The sequence below is a fragment of the Globicephala melas genome, chromosome 8, assembly GCF_963455315.2.
Source record: "Globicephala melas chromosome 8, mGloMel1.2, whole genome shotgun sequence".
Lineage (NCBI taxonomy): Eukaryota > Metazoa > Chordata > Mammalia > Artiodactyla > Delphinidae > Globicephala > Globicephala melas.
Window position 1 is genome coordinate 34,084,173 of NC_083321.1, and position 12,486 is coordinate 34,096,658.

Below are 12,486 nucleotides of genomic sequence, written 5' to 3' on the forward strand. Positions count from 1 at the left end.
GTTGCATTTTCACTTTTATTCAGGTCACTTTTTTTTTTTGTCTGTTTGTTTTCATTTTGTTTTTTCCCTTAGGTTTTCTTTGACCCTTGGATTGTTTAGAAGTGTGCTGTTTAGTTTCCAATAGTTGGAGATGTTCCTGTTAACAATGGTTACTGATTTCTAGTTTGATTACATTGTGGTTCAAGAACACATTCCATTATTTCAATTATTTTAAATATGTTGAGGTTTGTTTTATTGCCCAGAATATAGTCTGTATTGGCACGTGTTCCATCAGCACTTGAAACAGATGTGTATTTTGCTGCTGTCAGGTGGAATACTATATAAATGTTGGCTACATCCTGTTAGTTGATGTGAGTTCATCTATATCTTACTGATTTTCTATTCAGTTGTTCCATCTATTATTGACAAAAGAGTGAAGTCTCCAGTTATAATTATAGATTTGTGTATTACTCCTTCCCATTTATTAGTTTTTGCTGCACATATTCTGATGCTATTATTTTGTGCATGCAAATTTAGCACTGCTATGTTTCATTGTTGGGTGGATTCCTTTTATCATTATGTCATGTCCTGCTCTGTCCATGGTAATTTTCTTTACTCCAATGTGTAATCGACATTAATGATGTGATATTAATATAACACTCATGCTTTCTTTTTGTTAGTGTTTGCATTAATTTTCATCCATAAGGTATATTTTTAATCCTTTTACTTGCATTTTTTAATCCACTTTGCCAAACTCTTTTTTCTTTTCAATTTGTGTGTTTAGACTATTTACACTTCATGTAATTACTAGTGTATTAGGAATTAAAAGTTCTGCCATTTTATTTTTGTGTTTTCTGTTTGTTTCTTCTGTATTATGTTTCTCTGTTTTATTTTTCATGACTTCCCATGGGTTATTGGAAATATTTTTATAATTCCATTTTGATTTATCTAAACAGCTTTTGAGTATAACTCTTTGTATAGTTTAAGTGGTTGCTTTGATATTAATTACATTACATATACATTATTTATCACAGTTTACAGTATACATGTTTTACTTGTCAAATGAAGTATAAAACCCTCACTTCCCTTTACAATCCCAAACCTTCTTTGTTTATAATTGTCGTAACTATTTCTCTGCATATATTGAGAACCACATCAGACGTTGTAAAGTTTTTACTTCAACTTTCAAAACATAATTTTGAAAACTTGAGACAGAAAGTCTATTGCATTTACTCATGCTTTTACTCTTTCTGTTGATTTTTCCCTTCATCTCCATGCTACAAAATTCCTTATTTTATCATTTTCTTTCTGTTAGAGAACTTCCTTTGGCCAATCTTTTAGAATAGATGTGCTGGTGAAAAATTTTTTTAGCCTTCCTTCCTTTGTGAATGTCTTGATTTCTCTGTTCATTCCTGAAGGGTATTTTCACTGGCTACAGAATTCTGATTTGGCACTGAGCTCTTGAAAAAATCTGTATTGGTTCCTTTAGCCTCCATGGTTTCTAATGTGAAATCTGCTGTCATTTTCATGGCTTTCCCCCTAGAGTTAAGTCCCTAGCCAGTTTGTCTTCTTCTCTAACATTCACAGTCTTATTATGTTTGTTTTACATATAATATCCAGGGTTTTTAGCTATACTTAGAAAAAGAAATAGAGAAAATTTTGTCTACTCCATCTTTCTAGAAGTAAGAGCAACAGTCACTTTGGAGCTAATTCAAAAATATACCCATTTAATAACTCTAAACCTTATCAGCCATTCTTCATCTTTGTTTCGGAGAAGTGCTGTCTTTATTCCAACATACTTTATATTAAAAAAATATATATGCTAGACCTAACTATAGGTTAAGTCTAAAGGGAGTTTGGTATGATAGTGCTATTCTCATAGGGTTGAACATTTCCCTGGCACTTACTGCCTTCGTATAAAAGTAACACTAAAAAAAACTAAAAATTATGACATATGCTATTTCTAAAATACTATGGTTGCTCTTGAAATGTGCAGAGGTAAGGAACAGTATAAATATGACATGAGAATGTTTTTTGTTACAGAAGTTTAAGTTTGGAATATACATGTAAATATGAAAGATACACAAAGAAGCAAAGAATATGAAGTAATTCATAATTACTTGAAGTTAACTTGAGCAATACATATAAAGATCTGTAAGAAGTATATTATTGCTATGTCAATATGAACAAAATGAAAATGACAATATTATTATCATTCAAGTTGCATCAGTCAATCTCATAAGATAAATCTTTCCTCAGTCTGCTCCAAAGACATATAAGCTTAAATTTTTGATGTTCTTTATTTTCTAGATAGTTGTCTTAATTCACTAACTCACTCAATAAATATGTTCTGGGCTTCCCTGGTGGTGCAGCGGTTGAGAGTCCGCCTGCCGATGCAGGGGACATGGGTTCGTGCCCTGGTCCAGGAAGATACCACATGCCACGGAGCAGCTGGGCCCGTGAGCCACGGCCGCTGAGCCTGCGCGTCCAGAGCCTGTGCTCCGCAACGGGAGAGGCCACAACAGTGAGAGGCCCGCATATCGCAAAATAAATAAATATATAAATATGTTCTTTGTGCCACATTACATCACTTTAGTTGTGGGGCCTATGCTTTATGACAGTGGTTTCCAAACTTTAATGGCAATATGAATAACCTGGGGTGCTCTTTTTAAATCATGACTCCCTAACCTTATCCCCAACAATATTGATTAGTAGTCTGAGGTTGGTCCCAGGAGTCTGCATTTTTAAGAAATTCTTTATATAATCCTTATTCAGGTGGTCTACAAATTACACTGTAAAAATAACTGGACCAAATGATTTTCATAGTTTATTCAATTCTCATATTCTATTTTTCTTAGCATTTTGGTCATTGAGCTTCTAAAGGATCCCAGAACTTCTAGAAATCTTAAGTCAACCAGCTAAATGAGCCAGTTTATCCAGCTAAGTAGCACACAGCCAACCCATTCTGGTAAGTTGTGTTTCCCAGGGTGGGAATTTGAGTCACTCCTAAAAAGCTATTTTTAAAGAGACTTTTTCTATTTGGCTGTTTCTCCCTAACCCAATTCAAGGACATCCAACTCTATGAGTATGGCTCTGGGTCAACTACAGCCTAACAGAAAGATTATTTTATCTGAAATACTTTTAGAATGCTTACACTCTGTATACAAAAAAAAAAAATTAAGTTGTTATTATCTATTTGCAAGTTTATATAAATAAAATAAGGACTTTGCTTAAGAGAATCCTATATTTTTGCAAATTGTATTTAACTTCATTATTTATAATTTTATTTAATATATTTACTTAATTCGGGTTGAGTAACTTAAACCCTGGCATAGTCATCAATAAGCACTTATCAGGTTCAAAATGGCAGTATAAGGAGATCCTGAACTCACCTCCTCCCACAGACACACCAAATCTCCAGCTATAAATGGAACAATTCCCTCTATAAAATGAAAACTACCTGACTAGCACCTCCAAAACAAAGGATAAAAGGGCCACAATGATGAGGGTGGGAAAAACAGAAATGCAATCCCACCAAAAATCCCACTCTTGGGTGCGGCTCACCCATAATCAGGAAGGATCTCACAAATATGGAGCTTCTTCCTGAGAAATGAGGGGTTTGTGCCCCACATCGGGCACCCCAACCCTTGGGACCTGCACTGGAGGGACAAGCCCCCAAAATGAATGGTTTGAAAACCAACAGGGCTTATGTTCAGGAGACCCAAAGGGCTATAGGGAACTAAGATTCTACTCTTAAAGGGCTCATCTATAGACTCACTCACTCTGGGACCCACCACAAAAGAAGCAGTTTGAAAATCACCTAAATTATACGTGAAAAAGATTCATTTGCCAATCTTAAAGCATCTATCAGAGGGGCAGGGCCTGTTAGGACTCTCTCTAGGGATAGAGGTGTTGGTGGGGGCCATTTTTGCCCTCTCCCTCTACCTTGCTAGCACCAGTGGGTGCACACAGTGATAGCACTCTCCCACTGTCCAGCTAAAGCCAGTGGGAGTGCCTCGTCCCTGCACCCTCCTGCTCCATCACTAAAAGTAGTGGGTGTGACCCAGCCCTGTGCTCTCCTGCTGCCTCTAAAGCCTATCTCTAAACCAGACTTACACAAAATGTTAAAGGGACTTCTTTAAGCTGAAAAAACATGAGCACTAATTAATAACAAGAAAATATATGTAAGTAAAAATCTCACTGGTAAAGATAAATATATAGTAAAAGTAGTGGATTATTATAAAGTTAGTATGAAGGATAAAAGACAAAAGTAGTAAAAATAACTATAACTACAATATTTAGTTAAGGCATACACAAAATAAAAAGATGTAAAATGTGACCTCAAAAACATAAAACATGTGAGGGAGTAAAAATGTGGAGTTTTAAAATGCATTCAAACAACTAGCTATCAATTTAATATGAACTGTATGTGTGTACACACACACACAGTCTAATATATGTGAGTTTCATGGTAACCACAAAGCAAAAATCTATAGTAGACACAAAAAAGATAATGAGAAAGGAATCCAACCATATCACTACAGAAACTCATCAAACCACAAGGGGAGAGAGCAAGAGATGAAGAAAGGAACAGAGAGGAAAACAACCAGAAAACAATGAACAAAATGGTAATAAGTACAATTAATGTAAATGTAAGCAGACTCAGTGATTATTATGAACAATTATATGTCAACAAATTGGACAACACAGAAGAGTTGGAAAAATTCCTAGAAACATACAATCTTTCAAGACTGAATCAGAAAGAAATAGAAAGTCTGAACAGACTGATTACTAATAAGGAAACTGAATAAGTGATCAAAAACTTCTCAACAAACAAAATTCCAGGACCAGATGGCTTCACTGGAGAATTCTACCAAACATTCAAAGAAAATTTAATATCTATCATTCTCAAACTCTTCCAAAAAACTGAAGAAGAGGAAACACTTTCAAACTCATTTTATGAGGCCAGCATTAGCCTGATACCAAAACCAGACAAGGACACCACAAAAAAAAAAAAAAAAAGAAAATTACAGGCTAATACACCTCTTGAACACAGATGAAAATATCCTCAACAAAATATTAGCAAGCAAAATTCAAAAATACATTAAAAGGATCATATACCATGATCAAGAGGAAATTGATTCAAGGGATGCAAGGATGGTTCAACATCAGCAAATCAATCAACATAATACAGCACATTGACAAAACAAAAGATAAAAGTCATATGATCATATCAAAGATAAAAATAAGATACAGAAAAACCGCTTGACAAAATTCAACATCCATTTATGATTAAAAACTCTCAACAAAGTGGGTATAGAGGGAACATATATCACCATAATAAAGGCTATATATGACAAGCCCCCAGCTAACATCATACTAAACAGCTTTCAGCTTTTCCTGTAAGATCAGGAACAAGAAAAGAATGCCCACCCTTGCCACTTTCAGCCAACATAGTATTGGAAGTCCTAGCCAGATCAATTAGGCAAGAAAAATAAATAAAAGGCCTACAAATTGGAAAGGAAAAGTAAAACTGTCACTATTCACAGATGACATGAGTTTATATAACCAAAACCCTGAAGACTCCACCAAAAAACTGTTAGAACTAATTATTAAATTTAGTAAAGTTGCAGGGTATAAAATCAATACACATGACTCATGTACCACAATGTTCACTGCAGCTCTATTTACAATAGCCAGGACACGGAAGCAACCTAAATGTCCATCGACAGATGAATGGATAAAGAAGATGTGGCACATATATACAATGGAATATTACTCAGCCATAAAAAGAAACAAAATTGAGTTATTTGTAGTGAGGTGGATGGACCTAGAGTCTGTCATACAGAGTGAAGTAAGTCAGAAAGAGAAAAACAAATACCATATGCTAACACATATACATGGAACATAAAAAAAAATGGTTATGAAGAACCTAGGGGCAGGATGGGAATAAAGACACAGACCTACTAGAGAATGGACTTGAGGACATGGGGAGGGGGACGGGTAAGCTGGGACAAAGTGAGAGAGTGGCATGGACATATATACACTACCAAATGTAAAATCGATAGCTAGTGGGAAGCAGCCACATAACACAGGGAGATCAGCTCGGTGCTTTGTGACCACCTAGAGGGATGGGATAGGGAGGGTGGGAGGGAGGGAGATGCAAGAGGCAAGAGATATGGGGATATATGTATATAGAGAGCTGATTCACTTTGTTATAAAGCAGAAACTAACACACCATTGTAAAGCCATTATACTCCAATAAAGATGTTAAAAAAAATCAATACACAAATATTAGTTGCATTTCTATACACTAACAATGAGTTCTCATAAAGAGAAATTAAGAAAGTAATCCCATTTACAATTGCATCAAAAAGAATAAAATACTTAGGAATAAATTTAACCAAGGAGGTGAAAGACCTGTAACACACTGATGAAAGAAACTGAAGAGAATACAAAACAATAGAAAGATATTCATGTTCATGGATTGGAAGATTAACATTGCTAAAATGTCCATATTACCCAAAGCAATCTACAGATTAATTCAATCCATCATAATTCCAATGGCATTTTTCAAAGAACTGAACAAACAATCCTAAAATTTGTCTGGAACCACAAAAGACCCTCAATAACCAAACCAATCTTGAGAAAGAAGACCAAATCTGGAGGCATCATGCTTCCTGATTTCAAACTATATTATAAAGATATAGTAATCAAAACATAATGGTATTGGTATAAATACAGAAACATAGATGAATAGAACAGAATAGAGAGCCCAAAAATAAACCCACGTATATGGTCAATTAATTTATGACAAAGGAGCCAAGAAAATACAATGTGGAGCAGATAGCGTCTCCTTCAATAAGGGCCGTTGGGGACACTGGACAGTCACATGCAAAATAATGTAACTAGATCACTATCTTACACCATACACAAAAATTAACGCAAAATGGATTAAAGAATTAAATGTAAGACCTTAAACCATAAAACCCTAGAAAAAAAATATAGGTGGTAAGCTCCTTGACATCAGTCTTAGAGATAATTTTTGGATCTGACTCCAAAAGCAAATGCAATAAAAGCAAAAATAAACAAGCAGGATTACAACAAACTAAAACGTTTCTGCATATCAAAGGAAATCATTAACAAAATGAAAATGCAGCTTACTGAATGTGAGAAAATATTTGCAAATCATATAACTAATAAGAGGTTAATATCCAAAATATATAAGGAACTCATACAACTCAACAGCAAAAAAATAAATAATACAATTTTAAAAAATGAGCAGAGGATCTGAATAAACATTTTTCCAAAGAAATACAGATGGCCAACAGGCACATGAAAAGACGTTTGGCATCATTAATCATCAGAGAAATGCAAATGAAAACCACAATGAGATATGACCTCACACTTGTCAGAATGGCTATCATCAGAAAGACAAGAAATAACAAGTGTTGGCAAGGATGTAAAGAAAAGGGAATCCCTGTCCAGTGCGGATGGGAATATAAATTGGTACAGATACTACGGGAAAGAGTATGGAGATTCTTCAAAAAATTAAAAACGGAACTACCACAGGATGTGACAGTTCCACTTCTGGTTATTTATCCAAAGAATATGAGAACACTAATTTGAAAAGATACATGCACCCATACGTTCACTGCAGCATTATTTACAATAGCCAAAATGTGGAAACAACCTTAAGTATAAATGAATGGATGATTAATAAATAAGATGTATATATATATATATCTATATATTATATATATGCAATGGAATACTTCTTAGTCATAAAAAAAGAATAAAATCTTGCCAATTGCTACCATCAATGGACCTTGAGGATATTACATTAAGTGAAATAAGTCAGACAGAGAAAGACAAAAGACTGTATGATTTCACTTGTATGTGGAGTCTAAAAAACAAAACAAATGAGCAAATAGAACAAAACTTACAGAGAACAGACAGGCGGTTGCCAGAGGAGAGGTGGTTGGAGGTAGGCAAAATGGGTGAAAGGTGTCAAGAGGTACAAACTTTCAGTTACAAATAAGTCATGGGGATGTAATTTATACCAAAGTGACTATAGTCAATAGCATGGTATTGCATATTTGAAAGTTGCTAAGAGAATAAATCTTAAAAGCTATCATCACAAGGGACTTCCCTGGGGGTCCATTGGTTAAGACTTCACCTTCCAATGCAGGGGGTGCGTGTTCGATCCCTGGGGGGAAGCTAAGATCCCACATGCCTCGGGGCCAAAAAACCAAACCATAAAACAGAAGCAATATTGTAACAAATTCAATAAAGACTTTATAAAAATATAGGAGCCTTCATTGAAGCTGTTTAAAAAAAAAGCTGTCATCACAAGAAAAAAAAATCTGTGACTTTGTATGATGATGGATGGTAATTAGACTTACTGTGGTGATATTTCACAGTGTATACAGATATGAATCATTATGTTGTATACTTGAAATTAATATATTATATGTCAATTATGCCTCAGTAAAAATGCACTAATCACATACTACTAATAACTTTAACAAAAAAAGCTATCAAATATTATACCTGCATTATAGTCAAGCAAAGTATTAAGCCAAATACTATTATCTTGCATATCAAGTCTCAGCATTTCTGAGTTTATATCACAGAAAGCCTCAAAACAAATCCAAACTTATGGTTGCTCCCTTATAACATCCAGAAAGATTCAGTATTAAATCTGCATGAAACATGGAACTTGCTTTACTTACTTAAAAATGAACAGGTTGGAGGACAAAACATTAAGAATGTAGTATGAGTAAATAACTGGAGTACAAACACCTAAGTATTCATATGAAGTGCATTTCTAACCTTGGCTCAATTTTTTGTTCTGACTTATAGGAGGCTAACACATATATTTACCTTACCTCACTTACTTCAAAAAAGCGTTCTCCTCTACTGGCTCTTCTCTCTAAATTAAACAACAACAACAACAAAATCATGTTAAAATGGCCAACCAATCACAGTATGTTAAAAGTCTGCATAAGGAGAAAATAGGAATTCAAAATTTAAACAAAAGAAGTCAAAAGAAAATAATGTTGGAAGAAAACATCCAAGATCTTCCTGGAGCTAAGTTGTTCAAAACAAACTCAAAAGAATTCAGCACCAAAAACTGTCTATAATATAGAGGAAAATCATCAAATACTAATGTGTAGGTTATAATCTCACCCACTAAGAAATAAACTTAACTCTGATGAATACAGTTGTAATTCCATAGCCACACACTGCTGAGAGGAAAACATTCAGTAGGGATGTCCATCCCTATCTCTTTGTTCCCACCATGTGAGATTTATTATTCTATCAGTGTGTTTTCCTGGAACTGAACCACACTGGTTACAAGTGAAGTACTAACAGAGGACTACCAGTTTTAAATAGGCCAAATTACTTTCCTGACACAGATATCTTCATGATAGTTATGTGCTGAGTCATTTGGACTGAAATACATCTTCAAATAAGTTTCTGATGCTAAAAACTGTTAAATATAGAATTCTGATTCTTATTCTCTAGGGACTCCAATTTGCAAAACACTGAGAAATATTTCACAAGTCAAAAACTTGGGGGAGAAAATCACAATGGGAAAGGAATAAAATATTGCTACCACTTAAGAGTCATCCACAGTAACTGTAATTTTAGGAAGTGTTAGTATATATTCTGAAAATACAGAAAATATAAACCTACCATTTGTATAGTTTCTTTTCTTTCCCAATTTTGTTTATTGTGATAAAACACACATAATATGAAATTTACCATATTAACCATTAACAAGCATACAGTTCAACAGTATTAAATTCATTCATAATATTGAGCAACCATCACCAACATCCATCTCAGAACTCTTTTCATCCTGTAAAACTGAAACACTATACCCATTACCAACTCCTCATTCTCCCCTTTCCCAGCCCCAGGCAACCACCATTCTACTTTCTGTCTCTATGATTTTGACTACTCTAAGTACCACATGTAAGTGGAATCATGTAGTATTTTTCATTGTGTGAGTGGTTTATTTCACATAGCATGTCCTCAAGTTTCATCAATGCTATAGCATATGTCAGAATTTCCTGCCTTTTAAGGCTGAATAATATTCCATTGTATATGTATGCCACATTTTGCTTACCCATTCATCCACTGATGGACATTTCTGTTGCTTCCACATTTAGCTGCTGTGAATAATGCTGCTATCTACATGGGTGTACAAATATCTCCAAGATCCTGCTTTCAATTCTTTTGGGTATATACACAAGGTGGAATTGCTAGATCATATGGTAATTCTTTTTTTAATTTTTTAAGGAATCACCATACTGTACCATTTCACATTTCTACCAAGAGTGCACCAGGTTTCCAATTACTCCACATCCTCTCCAACTTTTGTATTTTTTTCTTTTTGATAGTAGGCATCCTAGTGGATTTGAGGTGGTACCTCTTTGTAGTTTTGATTTGCATTCCCCTAATGATTATGATGTTGAGTATCTTTTCATGTTCTTCTTGGCCATTTTTATATCTTCTTTATAGAAATGCCTATTCAAGTCCTTTGCCCATTTTTAAATCAAGTTGTTTGGTTTTTTATCGTTGAGTTTTAGGAGTTCTCTAACTGGATCAGATATATGATTTGCTCACATTTTATCCCATTCTGTGGTTTGCCTTTTTACTTTACTTGCAGTGTCTTTTGAGGCACAATTTTTTTTCATATTTGTGAGGTCAATTTGTCTATTTTTCTTTTCTTGCCTGTGCCTTTGGTGTCATATCCAAGAAACCACTGTCAAATCCAATGTCATGAAATTTTGTCCTATGTGTTCTTCTAAGAGTTTTATAGTTTTATGTCTTACATTTAGGTCTTTGATCCATTCTGAGTTAATTTTTGTATATGGTGTTAGGTAAGGACCCAACTTCACTTTTCTGCACATGGATATCCAAATTTCCCAGCATCATTTATTGAAAAGACTGATCTTTCCCCATTTAATGGCCTTGTCATCCTTGTAAAAAATAATTTGACCATATACATGCAAGAGTTTATTTCTGGGCTCTCTATTCTAGTCCATTGGTCTATATATCTGTCTTTATGCCAGTACGATACAATTTTGATAACTGTAGCTTTGTAGTTAATTTTGAAATCAGTGAGTCATTCAGCTTTGTTCTTTTTCAAGATTGATTGGCTATTTGGGGTCCCTTGAGAGTCCATTTGAATTTTAGGATGGATTTTCCAATTTCTACAAAAAAACATAATTAAAATTTTGATAGGGATAGCACTGAATCTATAAATCACTTTGGTGGTATTGACATCTCAACAATATTAAGTCTTCTAATCCATGAACAAGAGATGTGTTTGCATGTATTTATGACTTTTAAAATTTCTCTCAGCAATGTTTTGTAGTCTTATTTGTACAAGTCATCACATTCTTGGTTAATTTATTCTTAAGTATCTAATTCTTTTTGATACTAATGTAAAAAATTTTTCTTAATTTCCTTTTGAGATTGTTCATTGTTTATATACAAAAATGCAGCTGATTTTTGTGTGTTGACTTCATATTATGATACTTTATAAATGTTGACTGCATTTTTAGTTCTAACAGGTTTTCTATAGAATTTTTAGGGTTTGCTACACAAAAGATCATATCATCTGTGAACAGAGGCAATTTTAATTCTTCCTTTCCAATTTGGATGTCTTTTATTCCTTTTTCTTGCCTAACTGTTCTGGGTAGAACTTCCAGTACTATGTCGAATAGAAGTGGAAAAGTGGATATCCTTGGTAAATACCAATAAACTTAACTCACATACACAAAAGTTCTTTGAAGTTTCTAATGATTGTTAAGAGTATAAAGGGGTTCTGAGATCAAAAAGTTTAAAAATGCTATCTTAGGTATAAACTCAGTAGAAATACATGCACTATGGGAATGTACAAGAATGTTCATAACAGTATTATTGGGGTTAACTAGAAAATCAACATCACCTCAAATATCCAGAAATAGTAAAATGGATCAATACAATGTGGTATAATCATACCACGTTTTATAGTTAGCAACAAAAGTGAATTAATTTTAATTACATGCAAAAACATAGATAAATCTCCCAAAAATAGTTCAGCAAAAAAGGCAGAAATATTTAGTAATATTTCAGTTATATAAAGTTAGCTATGCAAAACCAAAGTATGTTACTTAGGGATGAACAGTTAAGGGTAGATGTTGTTGGGATACAATTCTCCTTGGGTCTTTCAAGTTTCTGCACATCTTGCAAATGAGACACGGACTGCCCTTTGTTCTGGATTATCTTTCCAAGGATCTTTGTTGAGATAGTGATAGAGACCCCTTCAGGAGCAAAGCACACATTTGCTTACAGTCTTGGAAGACTGGATCAGTGTCTCCCTCCAGAGCAAAGGGAAGGCAAATTACTGACCAATAAAAAAGACTCAAGCTCCCTAAGCTCAGATTGCTCTCCTGTACTGCAAACCACCCACCGAATGTGCAGGCCCTCTCTGCATTGATCTGTGGC

At 34.3% G+C, this 12,486-nt stretch overlaps 1 protein-coding gene across 13 annotated transcripts in view; it reads right to left on the reverse strand.

The window, feature by feature from the left end:
* Positions 1-12,486, reverse strand: part of ANO5 (anoctamin 5) — a 97,975-nt gene that overhangs the window by 77,914 nt on the left and 7,575 nt on the right. For 7 of the 13 annotated variants that reach the window (XM_060303414.1, XM_060303413.1, XM_060303420.1 and 4 more), the window contains exon 2: positions 8,871-8,914. In XM_060303414.1, the coding sequence (XP_060159397.1) occupies positions 8,871-8,914 (44 nt within the window). The remainder of the gene's footprint in view (positions 1-8,870; positions 8,915-12,486) is intronic. The other 6 variants (XM_060303418.1, XM_060303422.1, XM_060303417.1 and 3 more) reach the window with 1 other exon arrangement.